This window comes from Scomber scombrus, chromosome 10 (genome assembly GCF_963691925.1).
Source record: "Scomber scombrus chromosome 10, fScoSco1.1, whole genome shotgun sequence".
NCBI classification, from domain to species: Eukaryota; Metazoa; Chordata; class Actinopteri; order Scombriformes; family Scombridae; genus Scomber; species Scomber scombrus.
In genome coordinates, this window is record NC_084979.1 from 6,459,286 (window position 1) to 6,477,459 (window position 18,174).

At 40.5% G+C, this 18,174-nt stretch overlaps 1 protein-coding gene across 1 annotated transcript in view; it reads right to left on the bottom strand.

Annotated features, from left to right (window-relative positions):
• Nucleotides 1–18,174, bottom strand: part of LOC133988238 (plexin-A1-like) — a 223,697-nt gene that overhangs the window by 53,616 nt on the left and 151,907 nt on the right. The window contains 5 exon segments of the mRNA XM_062427813.1: nt 2,740–2,907; nt 6,020–6,156; nt 6,886–7,006; nt 8,179–8,330; nt 17,859–18,082. Of these exon segments, the coding sequence (XP_062283797.1) occupies nt 2,740–2,907; nt 6,020–6,156; nt 6,886–7,006; nt 8,179–8,330; nt 17,859–18,082 (802 nt within the window).

Genomic DNA, 18,174 nt, shown 5'->3' on the forward strand with positions numbered 1-18,174 from the left:
AAAACTTCAGTTTTCATTATATCAGAAGAGAGACAATTTGCTCGACAATTTATAATTCATACGAAAACAAATACTGACGAACATTAAAGTAATACAGACTCAAACACAGTCTAGCCAGTATTTAAAATGGAAATTTTAGGACGAAATCCACTAATTTCAATGGAATCATGACAGTCAGTGGATTTGCTTGTCGGGGAGTCATGTGCGTAAATCTGTTACTTCAAGTTTAGTGACCTTTGACAAGCAAATTTACACCAATAGCAAGCTGCCTTGACAATGCTGATGCAGAGCTGTATAGTCCAAACTAAAGGAACCTATTGCAGCTAGAACAGAGAAAAATAGAAAAAAGGCTTGGAGCACTAGAGACTAAAACTAGTATGTTCCAAACTTGCTACTGTGCTAGCTGTTAGCATTCCTATTAGTTCAACAACTATCCCTGCGAATAATCCCAACGTAACCAGGCCTCTAACTTAGATGTGCCACTTTGATGTGAACTGCTTGTTGCCTGAGCACTATTATTTAGACCTGGCAAATAACCAGTACAACCAGTTTTCTAATGGTTACTATTAAGAGTCTTCCCTGGAGTAGTAGGGGGTGTAAGCTCTATACCTACCTGTTTCATTTACCAAGCCAGTCTGGGAGGAGATTTTAATATTTTGGTCAAAAATTGCTTCTCTAATCTATACTGCTGCACCAATGTCTTTCCTCAGTGTCCCAGATGAGCACTCCTCATTGATTTATTTTCAAGTGCTCTGTCTTCCCCCTAAATGGAGTATCATCAGCCAAGCACAATGATAATGCACTCTCTCTCTCTCTCTCCCCCCCCCCCCCCATTCTTTTTCTCTCGCTGTCTTTCATCCACTCTCGCTATCATCAGCCAAGCACGATGACAGTGCTCTGCGGGCACACATGGACTCACACATGGGCAGACAATGAGGCAGATATGAACAAATATAATATTGCATCTCGCTGGCTTGTAATACTTTTGACCTGAGCCAACATGTGACACCATGACACACGTGCACTGGCTGAAACACATCAGCTAAATGAAAGCCTCTTCTAGGTGAGTTCCAGGCAACACACGTTATTTTGTCTATCGCAGTTTGGTCGATGTTTTTGTGTGTGTGTGTGTGTGTGGGTGTTGTTTTGTGGTTTTTCTCAGCCAGATGGAGGAGGGATCTGTGACCAAACATCAGGGACTCTGGGAATCAGTGGGGTGTGTGTGCGCGCACATGTGTTTGCGTGCGTACATGTGTGTTTCTTTATGTGGGATCATCACCCCTGAGTGAGCTTCCTGAAGTAGAACCCCAGTTTCGGGGCCACATGCACACACAAAACACCCTCACAGTGGGTGTGCGGGGCCAGTGATTGGGCCTCAGCTGCTTCTCGGTCAGTCCCACTGGGCAAAAGGGAACAGGGCAGAATTCATCAACACTCTTCTCTAACAAGCTCTGCATCTATCTGCTACCATCTACTGATGAGTCACCACAGGGAAGAGAGCAACACAGAGAAGGGAAAGAAAGGAGGAAGAGGGAAGGAGGTGAAATAAGGGGAAACAGGGCAGGGTATCTGCTTGTTCTAAAATCTTGAAATAAATTAAATAGATAGGAAATGAAAAAACATAGAACAAGATAAAGTAAATACGTGAGAGAAGTACACAGCAGGTGCTTTGACATTAACTTGTAGAATCAGATATAAGGCTACTCAGATGTGATAAATATTCCAGGTGGATTAAGTTCTGCTCTCCTGTAACTAAGCTCTACAATCTGGACAGTATTCAGAGGAGAGAATTAGAGCAGGACCAACAGGTGTCAATAATCAGTGGGTTTTATGAATACAGGACTATAATGAATACCAAGAAAATGCTAGAAAAATTAAACAAACTCCAAAACAAACCAGTGATTAGTTCAAGTCATATTGAATTCACCCAACGTCACAAAGAGAAATAAAGCCCACTCCAAATGGTGCTTCAGAAAAGCCAGTGAGTTGAGGGTTAGGTTCTTTACTACTAACCCAAGTACCCATCATAAAGACCAATACGTGCGTGCATCCGCCCTCCCTGCCACTAAATCTACTTTAATGTGAAAGTCTTTGCTTGTGTGTATCTTCCCTGGTGATGCTCCTGTCATGTTCAATGCTGAGTAGTGGAGGATCTTTATTTATTTAGCTGGGGATATACTGTACCGCGTGTCAAGCTGTAGAAAGCAGGGGATCACACATGTAAAAAAAAAAAGCTGGGAGTTGCATGAGTTCTTCACATGCCATCAGCTGGTCGGTATTAGCTGACTCGCCAATCAACCAATCAGCTTTAAAGAATTAATGGGCTATATAATCTGATGAGCTCCCACTCTGCTGCTGCTAATGTCTTCCACTAAAAATGTCTTGCCTGATTCAGATGAAAAATCTCCTCAGGAACTGTCACATTTTCAGCCATTAGTGGATTTGAATATCCAGCTTGTAGCCCTAAAATTCCAGTATGATGCAAACACAATTTTTGGTTTGGTGCATTTTATTGAGCCCCCTGCAGGAACTCATTCGTGTTGTGTGGATTCACCTTAAGAGCTTTTACTACTAAACATGAGTATATAGCCATTATTGCTGCAACTCGCCATATATTCTCAATCTAATTCCTTTACTTGGTATGATACACAAAACACAAACTACTGAGTCATGATTCATATGCATAAAAACTTGTAAGCAACACTGGTAAGTAAATAATGGCACAACATAATAGCTTACCTGGCAATGCTCCAGTCAGGTTCAATCCTCAGGACGGTGGGGTCTTCAGTGTAATTAAACTTGACCTCTGGGTTTCTGAGCTCCGCGTCATCGATGTCCACTAAGACTGATGCACTGCCTGGTGCCAATCCAGCTGGCGTAACACACACTATCTCACGGGCATTTCTCCTGGAGGCACAGATAAAATGACAAAGTTGGAGGGAAGGTGATAACCATAATGAACAAGCATTTGATAGACAAGCAAACTTATGGTCGAAATCAATATCAATCCAAATGAGTGCTCAATTCCCCAAAAAGCCCTATGATGGCAAAAATTATCATAAGAAACACATCTGAACTGATATTAGAAAGATGCTGAGGTTCTGTTTTTCTCACAGTGTGTGTGATCTAGGACACAGATTTATAAAAGACTGCAGAGACAAGAAGTTAAAAAAACAACAACTGAAGCTGTCAAGAAAGTTCTGATCCCTCTAAAAACAGAATTACAATAATAAAGAGGCAATCAAGACTGTTTTTGCCTATTTGCATTATAACCGACTGCAGTGGGCCCCCTAACCACCGGGGGGCCCCTGTGGGGTGGTGTTTTTTTAGTTGTAATTAATGTAGATTTTTTTGACAGTCGCTATTTCTCATTTGCTTAATTTAGCTTGTTTAATACTTGCTAATTGTCTCCTGATGTCTAAAAATGGATGATATGATCTCAAATAACAGCGTATGTATAAATCTGTGAGGACTGAATTAATAGATACAAGCACACTGTAGGCTGGTGGATTAAGATATAGAGTGTAAGCCTATTGCATAATGAAGTCGGATAATGTAGAATTTAGAACTACCCCTTGCCCTGAAATGGTTTTATTTTGTTAAATGTGGCTGCGTGTATGTTTTTTAGGTGCCATTCAGAAATATTTTAGTGTCACTGCACATCTACACTACGGGGACGACTGGACAAAATCAACCATCAGGTAGGTTACAACCACCTTGCTGCTGCTGTTTAAACATGGTTAGTTTGCTTGCTCATGATGATAAGATAGGTTAGGTTAATAGGTTAGTATACACTCAATTTGTGTTATTCTCTTTAATACTTAATACAACAATCTAATAATAGTTATTTGTTGTTTTCATATTGTGCTTTATTTGTTAATTAAAAGCTTTATGCATAATAAAAGATGCTTAGTCAATTATTTTGATTCAGGGATGTTAAAATGATAGTGGTTTGGGTTTTGGGGTGCCCCATTGTAAGATGCCACTTAGGGCCCCCAAAATATTCAGAACCAGCCCTGGAGGCAATGATTACTTTCTTGTGCCAGGACATTCCTTTAATACTGAGGTCCAAGCTGAAGAGTTGACATATTTAATGACTCGCTCACTGGACTTGTAATTACCAGCGTCCAGCCTAAGAAGCCAATTAATCTCATTCTCTTCAAATCATACTGTAAACCTGCCAATTCAATTAGATAATTCCACTCGTGACATGTGCGCCTCGTCAAAGCAAACCAGTCGAGACCTTACGGGTTGATCCAGCTGGATCACAGGAATCACAGTTGGCTAATTGCAGCTGTGGCTTTTAATCACAGCGGGGCGAGCGAGATGTAGGGGAATTGTGTGCGTGCATTGTGCTGTCTGTATGTAAAGCTATGTTTGATCGTCATGTACGCAGCTTTTTTTTGTAATCACATTTATAAAAACATTAAAAGATAAGCTGAAATCAGGTGAAACATCATATTTGTAAAATGGAATTATTTCAGTTGTAGCAAGGAAAAAAATACGCAATTAAAGATGAATTGATACTGTAGGATGATATTATTGCTGTAGGTTTATGTTTGTGATGTGAAATTATATTAAAAAGACTGTATATTAAGGTTGGTGTAACCCCTTCCCTGAAGTGTGCTTCCTGTCAAATGAAAATAAAAGAGGTAGAGGTGTACAGAGAGAGAGAGAGAGAGAGAGAGAGAGAGAGAGAGAGAGAGAGAGAGAGAGAGAGAGAGAGAGAGAGAGAGAGAGAGAGAGAGAGAGAGAGAGAAAACAGTTCATGTTTAATGAAGTCTATACCTGTTTTGATTGGTGCACTGACAAGGATCAGCAGCACCAAACACACATACACACTGGGGGGTAGGGATGGAGAGAATATGCGTGTGTGTGTGTGTACGTGTGTATGTGTGTGTTTGTGTGTCCATGCTTTCTTGTCCCATAGGCAAAAAAAACATTTTCTATCGCAGTCTTGAGTGCGGTCCCCAGTAGCTACATTATCTAATATGTATTTAGCACAGTTGAGTGGTGGCTGCTTTTCTGGGCCATGACTTCACAAGAGTGATGTATGTGTTTGTGTGTGTGTGAGTGTGTGTGCACTGTAATGTACTGCTGCACATTTCTATTGTGCTTCCATACAGCATGCCAGTCGCACAGAGAGAGGAAGAGAGTGTGTGAAAGCGAGAGAGAATCCACAATTTCCACTCTCCCGTGTCCCTCGCCTGGTAACCATAGCAACCCCATTCACAAAGAACCACATGCCCCTGCAACCTTCACGAGATGCCACGAACACAGTCGCACGGTTAAGGGCGTGACAGATAAAGAGAGAGTTTGAGGTGAGCGGAGCGGTTGTGATGAAGTGGAATCTGCTGGATTACTGTGAGGAGGCTGCAGCACAGAAATGACTGCTGTGACATCAAAGCTAGCACACAGTTGCTTCAATAGAGATTAGCTATGAGAGGCTAATCCACGCATTTGACATGCAGGCAACTGTGGTGATAGTTGGGGGATTTTTCTTTTTCTTTTTTGGGCATGAGATTAAGGAAAGCCTGTGTGTGTGTGTGTGTGTGTGTGTGTGTGTGTGTGTGTGTGTGTGTGTGTGTGTGTGCAGACAAAGAGATGCTGTGTGTCTGCATGCAACAACCTGAACCTGAAACACTGATTACATACTTACACGCATGTCATTTATTCAATATGATGAAGATATATTTTAATACACTTTACTTTATTTTCTACTTTACCTTAAATCTGTTCTTTTTATGATTTTATGTCTTTTAAAAGGTGTTAAATATGTCTTTTGTTTTCATATGCTCATGTGTTTTTAAATGTGATTGTGCATTATGTAAATGACAATAAAACTGATTCCAATTCGCTAATTTCCTGCATCATCAGGTAGTACCTTCAGTCTTATTCATGAATTTACTATCTCAAGTACTCTTCACTTGTCTTTTTCTTATCTGAATCCTATTCTCAACTGCTGTGATGCTTCAGTTTCCCCACAGGAATTAAATCAAATCTAATTCAGAGTTCTTACTTTTTAAAGTAGCAGGGCTGCGGCCCTATGCTGACAGACACATAGCTGCCCGCGTTCAGGTAGCTTCCCTCGATGGTGACCCGGGTGCCGCCAGAAATGGGCCCCTGAGATGGCTGGATACGAGTGAAGTAGGGAGTCTGGACAAGAGAGAGGAAATAAGGTCAATGATGATGTTTCTTAGTCACTACTACACTACAGAAGCATACGACAAGCATAATATTATAAAAAATAGTCTATAAGAAATATATATATATATTACCCCTAATTGATTATGATTCACTCAATTATGCCATCTTGACAAACAGCAGTGATGAGATGTCTTGTACACCAATTAAAAAACAAAAAAATCAATCATACAGAAAACAATAGAACTAAAAGGATAAATGAGATGACATAAAATCGAAAGTATAACCTAATCAATGGGCTATTTTAATAGGTGATATTGACAAATTGATTTAGGCAATACAAGCGTTGTTTTAAAAAGCTTGAGAGCAAAGAGCTGACTAAAAGCTGCAACTGAAAAAAATAATAAAAAATAGAAAAGTACAGAACACACAGCAGTTCTTCATCAGGGGGTCACCTGTAACTATGCACTGACTCAAACCATTTGCCTTTTTTGTTCCTAGGATATAATACATTTAATAACAGTGATCATAAAAAGTGGAATGAATAGCAACCTCCAATCTGAAACTTTAAAAGAACATTTTTCTTCATAATGCTTGAAAACAGCTCTTTAGATTTCTACACTGAGCAAGTTTCTTCATAGCTTTGTTCTGCTCTGTTAATGGACACCTTTCTTTTTTGACTGATTATAGTCCTTATAGATCAGCTGCTCTACTATTCAAATCTGATTGTGCGGTGCTTACCACAAAGGTGAAAGGCCTGGGCGACAGGGCTCTGTAGTCGTTGACGCAGTCTCTCACACACACCTCCACCTGAGCCTCCTGCACTCTGTAGCCAGTCGCGTCGTTCAGCAGGCAAACTATTCTGTTGATGGAGAGAAGGAGAGAAGAAGAGAGAGAGACAGAGATCAGGATGAATCTGTGAAGCTGTACAGAGCAGTGAAACAGCACAAACTCTTGGAACCAGTTATCTCTATGATAAAGCTGCAGTCACATAACATTAAACATACTCATATTTTATATCATTTTCTTTAACACTTAGACTTTAATCATCATTTCTCATTTCTACTAATCTCCATGACGACTTGTTAAAAGCCTGCTTTAAATTGATACCTCTTTATGCAACCTAATATCAGATCACTGATTTGCTTCAACGATATTAAATCCCAATACATTAACTACAAACAAGACATTCAATACATGCAGTAGCATTAATGTTCCTGATAAAGTAAGCTATGAGAGTCTATGTGCTCCATACTGTTTATATTAGACTCAGCAAGAAGGAATGAAAAGTCAGTCACATGACAAAAAGGCTTTATATGCATTGTACACTGCACCAAAATACCTGACGTGATAAATTTAGGGTGAGAGCGAGTAAAGGAGGGATAAAATAAGGTATAAAAATGCAAAAAAAAACGAGTGTGACATGCTGGAGGAACGTCAGGAGTAATGTGTAGAATAACTGATGTGCGTGTAATATTTGAATAGAGATGCCCTCTATCTCAACATGCATCATTTCCCAACTAAGTGCACTACAGAGAGATTGTTTGATCTGCGTGAACTCAATTCCTCAGCCGTGTAGGACCCCGCAGAGGAGTAAATGTCAGGATGGAGGGATGAGACAAATAAAGGAAAAAAGAGCATACGCGGGGAGTAATGGAGGGAAACAGCAGATGGAATTTCATTGCAATCTTTTACCAAAACAAAAAAACAACCAACAAAAACAGGTGTTACTATTTTTTCAGCTGTTGAAAGAGGCTGCATGTGTTCAGGTTGATGTTTTTTATGTAGTTTGATTAGTCAGGATGAGTGTGTGTGTGTGTGTCCTCAGTTTATGTGGGTGTACGTGTGTGTGAGAGACATTTGCTGTCCGTGTGTGCTTGCAAATGCACTCATCTGTGTTTCTGTACTTTGTGAAGCCATTTTCACAGTCTGAGCATGTGTCACTACGCATATACTGTATGTGTGTGTGTGTGTGTGTGTGTGTGTGTGTGTGTGTGTGTGTTTGAGCACTGGAGTGTCCCCCCCTAAACTTACCTCTCTGCACTCAGGTACTCCTCCTCGATAGGCACACAGGGAACCTTGCCTAACCTGACGCCCATCTGGATGTCTTTGAACAGCAGACCCAGATTCTCCCCCAGGATGGTCACCCTGGTTCCCCCCTGGCGAGGCCCCGTCTCTGGGAACAACTGAAGCGACGGGAGGAGGAGAGGAGGGCAGAGTGGAAGAAAAATGAAGGATAAAGATGAATAATTAACATTTTTTTACACCTTTGACCAGAACTTTAACATATTTTTTGCACCTTAATGCAAAAATAGTCACATTTACAGGACGAAGGGAGAAGTGTTAAATGCTTTATACGCTGTCCTCATTCAGTCAGTTGTAAGTGTGAAAATCGTCCCAAAACATGACCTTGCAAGGACACCCCCACAAAAATACACACATTGGCAAACACACACATAAAAATAACCCCAGAATACACAAGACTCACCGACCCACACAAATACACACCCCGTACAGAATTGGCCCGTATCAGGTAATTCAAGTTTTAATGAAGAAAAATCACCCCCTCGGCTTTGAAAAACACTGAAAATGAGATAAAGAGAGGGCGAAAAAACAACTTGCGCCCGACGTACAGAACCAAACCCCAGCATCATCTCGGGGGTTTAATTGAAACTTATTACGCCGGCTCGGCTTCGTCGCAGAGGGCCGCTGCGGTGTAACGTTCAGTCGTGCCGCCGAACCGTAATGTGATTTATCTCGCCAGATTACGGTGCGTAACAGGGACAGGTGTGGTGTGACAAAACAAATATGGTGACTGATGGACGGTGGCTGTCATAAATGCGCGCAGACACACACACGCTACGCCGTGGACGAGCACACACAGGCCTAATCCCTAACAAGCATCATGAGGTAATTATGTGTAATCTGTCCACTGCCCTGTTCTCCTGCAGTGCTTCACTGAGCAGACAGAACAGTGTGGGAATGCAAACTCAAGTGCTGACAGTATGGAGGCATAGTGTTATTATTATACTACAGACAGTACCAAACAACAGACTTTGACATTAAGTGATTTTAACAATGCGGACAAGTTTGCCACATTTGACGCGAGTTCTAATTCAAAACTTTAATGAAGGCAAAGTCAGTTGAGATCCGAATTCCTGCTTCAGAAACCAGAGACTACACTGATGGATGATGAACGGTGCCACTGGAACAGTTGAAGGTTAAATGCCTCGCTGTTGAGGGAAGGAAGAGCATTTCTTATTTACTCTTTCCCCAGAAAGGTTCCCAGGTGGTCCAGGGTTGGCAAGCTCTGAGACACTTTTCTTAACTTTAGTCCACTGCAGTGCCAAACATATGGTGTATAATTTTAACCTGAAATATAATTACAAGGGAAAATTGAGAAGATTAAAACTGAAAATTGGGATGAAAAAGGAAAATGGAAAAAATCTTAAAGGTCAAAATTAAAGAGATAGGCAATAGAAAATTATAAAACATACATAGGTCAATGGTGTTTTGTTTGTGTCCATGTGGTTTAGTCAAATTTAAAAGGGTTAAAATTTTAAAATAAACGTATGAATAACTTGCACACATTCTTTTTTTGTGGACCCAGCATCAAATTTCTGCTTTTAATCCATTTTGAGAGAATATATTAGAGGCAAAATGTTTAAGTGGTGTAATCAAAAAACTTTGTACCAAATAATTCAGATTGCTTAAAATTGCTTAATTCTCAATACAACACCATATCAACTAGTTTAGCATGATCTTACATTATAAATTTTTAAAAATATGAAATAACGGTATAGAATACAATTGTTTTAAATATTACATTTAATGTGGGAATCATGGAAATCAGGAACCATTTACATTTAAGTGCACTTAAATACACTGTAGGTGGATAAAATATTTAATTATCATTATTTTGTGGTTACACCATTTGACATTTTCAGGAGCATTCAGTCTTACTTTTGGTAAATAATGGTGCAAATGTCATTTCAAATGACATAAAACCAACACAAATACTAAATGTACATTTTAACAAACCTGATGCTGCTTTAAGGACTATTTTTCAACATATTTTTGAATTACTCATCTTGCCAACCCTTATTTGTCACTGACCCACAAACAGGGACTATAAGCACACATATGCTTCTTAAAGCTTTCTCTTGCTAGAAAGCTACCAAACAACAACAGTTCAATGTGAACAGATTGCCAGACAAACAACATTTTTACAAGCTGTTGCATGTTTTGCCTTTGGCGATATTATGATATTACATATGGATAAAATACTCTGCATTAACAAAGACATGTGTGTTGAAGAGAAAGACTTTAAACTGTTTTTAAACCAAATAAACATCTCAGTAAGCTTGGAATGTATCAAAAACTGCATGTTGGGGTTTGAAAAGTGACACTTAACATGCTGGTATATGGAAAAAAAAAAAAAAAATCTTTCTGATGAAACAAGATGGTAACTGAAGTGATTGGAGTTGAGGGACCAGAGGGAGACACATAGTGAGCAGTCTGGCCGGCGATAATGCTGTCTACTATTTGGAAACTGACTCATATTGGAACCTCAGGCGCCAGTAGAGCCTCAGCACTTTGGTTCCACAAACACAATAGCCTGTAAACACTGACCAAAGTGAGCAGCCATCAAGCTCCAGGGTACGATATGGACAACAGATGTCAGGGTGTGGAAATGGGCCTTTCGGATGATTTTGGAAGAATGAGGCTATGATACCACAAAACACAATATCAGCTCACCACCAAGCCCTGGGATATAAACAATGGCAGAGACAGAGACAGACAGGCAACAGAGCACGAGAATGAGGAGTGCTGTTAGAAGGATTATCATCATCATCTGGTAGGGGGGGGGTTTGAAAAGAGACGAGTGAAGAGTGAGGAACATATACTGTCACTACATAAACACACAATAGTCACAAAGCCTTTTGCATTTGGTATCAGACCTGTTTTGATGTTAAATCATTTCACTGCTACTGTGCAATGTTACATGTACTGCCTATTGTGCTGCCTGCATGCCAAGAACATCTCAGAGAATTTAAAATGTTCTTGCAAGCATTGCATCACCCTTTAAATACAAATGATCACATTGGTCAGATTGCATTCCTGCAGGAATGTGTACTTTTAACAGATAGTGTTTGGTATCTAAATTGGGTGGAATTCACCTTTAAGTATCCGGTGGATTCATATGATGTCTAATTGCGTTTCTGTATATTCACATGTAGTTCTGTTGCCTCATCAGTGTGGAATTGACTCGGATTTTTGTGATACAAGACCACACACAACATTCATACAAAACATGTGGTTGTATGGTCATGTGCGATATTTCAGATTAAGGTTAAACTGCAATTTCAAACTGTAGTTAAGGTTAAATACGTAGAATTATAATACCACATTCACTGAAACTGCTAATCAGCTACACTCGCCTTGATGCTTACAGCGGCTCTATGATTATCTTATTACTCCTCTCATATTTGTCTGGACACCCATGTAGGTTTTGATAGTTGGAGGCATATTTTGCGCCATCTGCCACATCATCAACTCAGCAGAAGGATCATGATGGTTCTGGATCTTTTCAGGCGGGAACCAGGAAATCTGAGCAACCCTCAAAACTGTTGAGAAGGGGGGAAGCGGGGCGAAGAAAATGGAAGTTGGGTGCAACCTGGCTAACCGACTTTAACTGTGGTTATAGACCGAGCATAGATGCCTTACATCCTTCATGGAACAAGTCGACTTAAGTAAGCAATAACATTGCCTATGATCAACCACACTATGATCTCTAGCTATGTATGTGAAACATGACCGTTGTGGTACAGAAGATAGAGCCAGACCGGTATAATGCCCCCCCCCCCGGAAGTGTAATGGTTCTTTACCATTATATTATTCCTCTGACATCTGAGAGTGGATTTCCATTGGAACCACAGAAACTCTTGGAGGTAGTAAAGTATGGTACTGCATAACAAGATAACCACTGCTCATTGAGCCTGTGGGTATGCAAGCAGACGCCACAGTGTGGAAACGGGACCTGAAGCAACTTTGGACTCATGTTGCAGTGATTTGACACAACACTATGACCTCCAGGCACATATCCGTCGCACTCTGGGGGAATGTAAAGTAGAAACGCCTTGAAGCTGAAAATGGACCTCAGGCGGTTTTTCAAGGATAGTGATCTGATTGAACGGAACCACATTTAAGCTCTATAACTAACTAAGGATATCACTGCAAAATGATATAATTGTATGACACGAGCAGCTAAACTTACCTAGATTTAAACTGACATACAAACCTGAAATGCTTGTCGATGCATACTAGTGTGACGAAAGCCCTGTTGGCTACAGGCTGCTAACCACCAAACCATGCAGCTCATCAGCTAATAGCCTAATACTCAGACTGAATGGAAGTTTCATTACTACTTCATTATTCAGTCTGATACTGCAAATCCTGGTAGCAGTTTTGTCTGGGATGAGGATTTTGATTTTCCTCTAAAAAAAAACCTAATGACTTAATGAAAGTATCTGTTCTCATGCTAGCTTTAGTCAACACAGAAGACTCTATTTTCCAGTACTAAGAGAGCATACGTTGTACAATTTTGCATAAAAGCACAGTCAAAGTTGAGTTATCTATGCGAAGATAATTAATGATAGAAAGGAGCTCCATCCACCATGTCCACTGTTTTGCAATAGACACCACAGAGGTTACATTTGGGGAAGAGGTTTGGCTATATATTAATCCAGACTGTGGGGACCCAGTGTTGTAAAAAGCATTACTGGGAAATAAATCCAATTAATCTTTTAATCTCTGACACCGTTTTTCTTTCCTATGTTTTTTACCATTTCGTCTGACCAAGAATCCAGTGGAAGTAAAGTACTGTGGCGTCGCTCTGTGGTGCTGTGGCCTTTATAATACACTCCTGACCACATGGTGGCCACATCAAATCATCAATATTATAACAGTGGTTTCCTAGTAGTCCGTCGTCCAGCCTTTAGACACATTTTGTGTGTGTCTGTGTGTGTGTGTGTTCGTGTGTGTGTGTGTGTGTGTGTGTGTGTGTGTGTGTGTGTGTGTGTGTGTGTGTGTTCATGGTATTCTTGCTGTGGTTTCAGTGGTAACCAATAGCACATGGCCAGTGGCAGGCCAGCGGCTGTTAAAAACTGGGAAAGTTGTTTATGTGGTCAGAAGATAGTTTGAGAATACCGTTAAGGCATTTGAAGCAAAACTGGGAGTACGGGAAATTCAATTTGTTATGTGCATTTTTCTTTTTCTTTCTCTCTTGGGAATACATACACAAGCAAATAATCTATAAGCATTGTTATTATGTTCAAATATTAGAAAAAACTTGGGAATATTGTATAGAGAATAACATTTTCTCAGAAGTGGATTAAGTGTTTAGAGACTGAAATGCTATTAAAGGATTCTTGTTTTCAATATGATCCACTCAGGCTATTTTAATGTGTTAAGAGCCTCTGTTGATGGTATGCTCTGTTTTACACTTGGGGTTACTGCCAGCAATAGTTAGGTGATTATCCAGAACACCTACTGCATACAGTGCAGTCAGTGCGCATTACAGCAGTGTGCACTGCAATGACTAATAAACCAGGACTATATCATTTAACTATATCCTAAATCTACTTACACTTAACAGTAAATGGACTTGAATTGACTTTCCATATAATGTCTACACATACAGTAATAATTTCTGAAAGAGAAATGTAACCATCTTATTGTTATATAATCAGCAGAGAATGGTTTACCTACTAAAGAACAACTGATGTATTTGTGCCTGTAATTGTTTTAATTAGCCTGTTCAAGGTAAAATGACTAAGTGAATAGTACTTATATTAATACTCATAATGAATGAATGATTACTCATAATGATGGTGATGAATACAATACTTCAATGTATTCTTATTTATATACACGCACATTGTCTTCTCATCAAGATGTCTTTCACTTTTTGCTTTCATAACTTTTTATGACATTTCTTAATCAGTCTCACTCTTTTGTGCTGTTATCATAACATAAAAACACATCATTCTTAGTCACTACTTCTCCTTCTCTGCCTTGTCTACACCAACACATACACTCGCCCACAAACCAAATGCACACACACAGATGAAAATGCATCAACAGGTATACACTACTTTGAGGGCGTCAAGTAGAAGAACGCAGGCGTAATGACAGATGTAGATTTAAGCGGGTGAAGAGGTTTCAGACTACAACAGAGACATTAACAAGAACAGGGCCAGAAGAGCGACAGAAAATAACTTTTTTCTCCATCACCTTTTATTTCTATCATTTCTTCATCCTCTCACACATTAAATCAGCAAACTATTTTTATCCAGACCAATTTAGAGTATAGTAGAAAAGGCTTAAACTACTACAATAAGTGAGACTACCAATTCCTTAAGGGGGTTGAAAATCAGAATCACACTACCCAGATCCAACTGTGTGTTCTGAACCAGTATTGTGAAGCTAAAATGATGATTTCTCTTGTATCAAGTGAAAAACTGAATGAAAGCCATTACAGTATGATTATTACATTTTTCAGTAGATATCGCACCCCATTTACAAAATCCGCACTGGTCTTAGCAGAAATCTGTTATTTTCTTTGTATTTTTCAATAGCTAAGGACTTTGAAAAGACATTCCCTTACTTCTAGCTCCCTGAAAGTCAAAAGATGGAAAGGCGAGAAGGACAAAGATCCACAAAGAAAAACGAAATAAAGATGTAAGAGAAACAAACATGAATGAACTTAAAAAATTTAACAGCTCGGTTTTGACCCTTGCAAGCTTTTCCAAACACACCAACAGTCACACAGACAGTGACATACAAAAATGAACAACAAAGACAGTTCCAAAAAAAAAAAAGAGGATCAAAACCAAACAAACCTCTGTGTGACTCTGTCTCTCTCGAGTACCAGTTTGATGTAACAGTGAGTAATAATACCATTTCTGTGCCAAGGGCAAACGCAAGGTCCCAACATATGTGTGTGTGTGTGTGTTTTAATAGCTGTGCGTTAAAATAGAGCAGCTTTCATTCTCAGTTCAGGACACGTAGGGCTTTCGTGACCACGGGGGCTTCAAACAAAGAGAGCTGACGCAACGGCCTATCAAGGTTTACCAGCCTTGGATCTCGGCAGGTAACTTTACACTCCTCACAAATTGAGGAGATTATGATGCGGCGCCCGACGAAGCAGCCCTGCTCCTCTTTGCAGGTGATTTTAGAAGTGCGCCGTTGGAGGAAGTTTTGATTGGAAGACATTCTTTTGGTTGGTGTCGACTGTTAATGATGTGGTTCTCTTTGTTCGCTTCTCTCCATGATGATGAGTCTGTTAAGTAACACTGTCTTGACTTACAAGTCTGCTGCCTTCACTTTGCCTCAAAATGGACGGCAATACACACTGAAGTTCCTGTTGAATGTAACAGCAACAGAATGGTAGATGTTGTCTAATGGACCCCAAAAATGAATGCAACGGACAAACCTTTTATATTTGCAAAATGTTGGCATCATCTCTTTTGTTTCCAACCACATGATAAGTTTCATCTGTAGCCAAAGTGGCCGTCATGCACGGCCAGTTTTAGAGGGATGAGAGCAGCATCAAGGTTTGTATGTGTTGGTAATATAAACACGTTCAAGCTGTTTTCAGCATCCTGGGTGCAGTATGCAGTATGCGGTGCAGTGGCTATCAGATATTCTTCCCAGAAAAGCTTTTGATTTTATTTCATTTTATTTTACACCAGCAGTTTCATGGAGAATATATCTGCTAAGGTTTGCTCCTGCATGTCTTATTATAATCAGAAAGTTATTGATCCTATTATAATGATTGATGGACGTTTATCTATAGCAGTTCTATATTTGTAAAAGCCAATCTGAAGCATCAAAGTTGTTGTTTTGCAGTACTAAAAAAAGGTCAATTACATCTTTTTATTTCCCATCATTAAAAGAATGATGGAACACCAATAGTTAAAATGACCTAATGAAATGTAAAACACATCAATAATCTGTGATAGAACCTTTGGATTATTTATTTATATACATTTCTGCACTTCTGCATAGTTTATTTGATCAAAAAAATACAGAGAAAGCTTTTAATGTTTCAGTTGGAACTATTATTTAGGTTAAAGCTCCATATGAGTCAGTGTAGGCACTGATGAATGTGCTATGTGCTGGATTTTTGGGTGGCTGTATTTTATTCTGACTGTGGCGAAGAGGTCAGAGCACACGCTGGTTTCCATCAGCCGCCAGTGTGACATCAAACTCTGAAGTTGAACTTTTCTGTGATTAGGAACACGCTCTGTTTCTGTGTGAAAGGGAGCCGGCTGCTGGGCTCAGTGCTCTCTTTCAGTCTACATGGCTACCTGTTCCCTATTAACCTTAACAGCACACAAGACTGTTGAGTGAGTACGTAACAGTGTGTGTGTGTGTGTGTGTGTGTGTGTGTGTGTGTGTGTGTGTGTGTGTGTGTGTGTGTGTGTGTGTGTGTGTGTGTGTGTGTGTGTGTGTGTAACAGTGTTTTTCTGCTTGTGTGGAGTTGTGTGTGGGAGGGACTTGGGAAAAGAAGTTGGAATATCTTTAAATATAAGAGTGTACTGTATAGCAGGGCTCGCAAACTCAATTTCATTCATGGACCACATACAGCCCTTTTTGATCTCTTGGGCCAGACCAATAAAAAAGATGGAAGCAAGGAGGGAAGAAAAGAAGGGGGAGGATGGATGGATGAAAAGAAGGAAGGAACGAAAAGAAGACAGGAAGGAAGATGAAAGAAAGGGAGGAAGGAAGGAAAGAAGGCAATAAAGAAGGAAGGAAGGAGGAAAGAAAAGGACGGATTGACAGAATGAAGGAAGGAAGAAAGGGAGGAAGGACAGATGGAAGAATGGGAGATAGGAAAGATGGAAGGAAGGAGGGAAGAAAAGAGGGAAGGAAGGAAGAAAGGGAGGAAGGAAGGAAGGACAGAAAGAAGGGAAGAAGGAAGGAAAGAAGGAAGAAAGGGAGGAAGGACAGATGGAGGGATAGAAGGAAGGAAGGAATAAAGGAAGGAAGGAAGGAGGGAAGGAAGGAAGGACAGACGGACAGAATCAAGGAAGGAAGAAAGGGAGGAAGGACAGTTGGAAGGAAGGAGGGAAAAAAGAAGGAAGGAAGGAAGGAAGGAAGGAAGGGGGGAAGGAAGGAAGGACAGACAGACAGAATCAAGGAAGGAAGAAAGGGAGGAAAGACAGTTGGAAGGAAGGAGGGAAGAAAGAAGGAAGGAAGGAAGGATGGAAGGAAGGAAGGAAGGAAGGAAGGAAGGAAGGAAGGAAGGAAATGAAGACAGGTAGGAAAGATGAATGGAAAGAAGGAAGGAAAAGAAGGAAGGAAAAGAAGGAAGGAAAAAAAGGAAGGAAGGAAGACAAATGCCATAGGAAGGATGGTCGGCCGGAATGGACAACTGGGCGGGCCAGTTCTGGCCCACGGGCCACACGTTTGATGGTGTATAATGTCTGACAGCACAGAGTAGATTAGAAATCATTAGCAGAGTAATTCAAGGCATTCACACTCTGGCACATACACCAGAAAATCTATAATAACACATTAAACAGAGAATTGACACAAACACAGGTATAAATACACCTTTAAGTACATTAGCACACACTATCAGTAAATCCTATCAATGCGTGGTGGGTGGTGTCATATGGAGAAATACTACACGCACACAGGCTTACCTTAGTGATCTTGGGGTGAGTGCAGCGGCTGTTTCCAGATGTGGCGTGCATCCACCCTCCGCCTTCAGCCAGCTGCAGCGGTAGGTGGGAATTTCCTCCGCTGGTGCACTCCTGCCTGAGGGAGCACTTCTTGTCCTGGACGCACCAGCCGCATTCAAACCGGGGGTCGGCTTTCAGGCACATGCCGCAGCTGTCCCGCAGCGCCCTGCACTTGTACAGGTGGGCTGGGTTGTGAGACAGAGAGAGAGAGTGGGAGAGAGACAAACATGATGTGATTAGAACAGGGAGAACAGCGGGGGAGATCATTTGAGTTCAG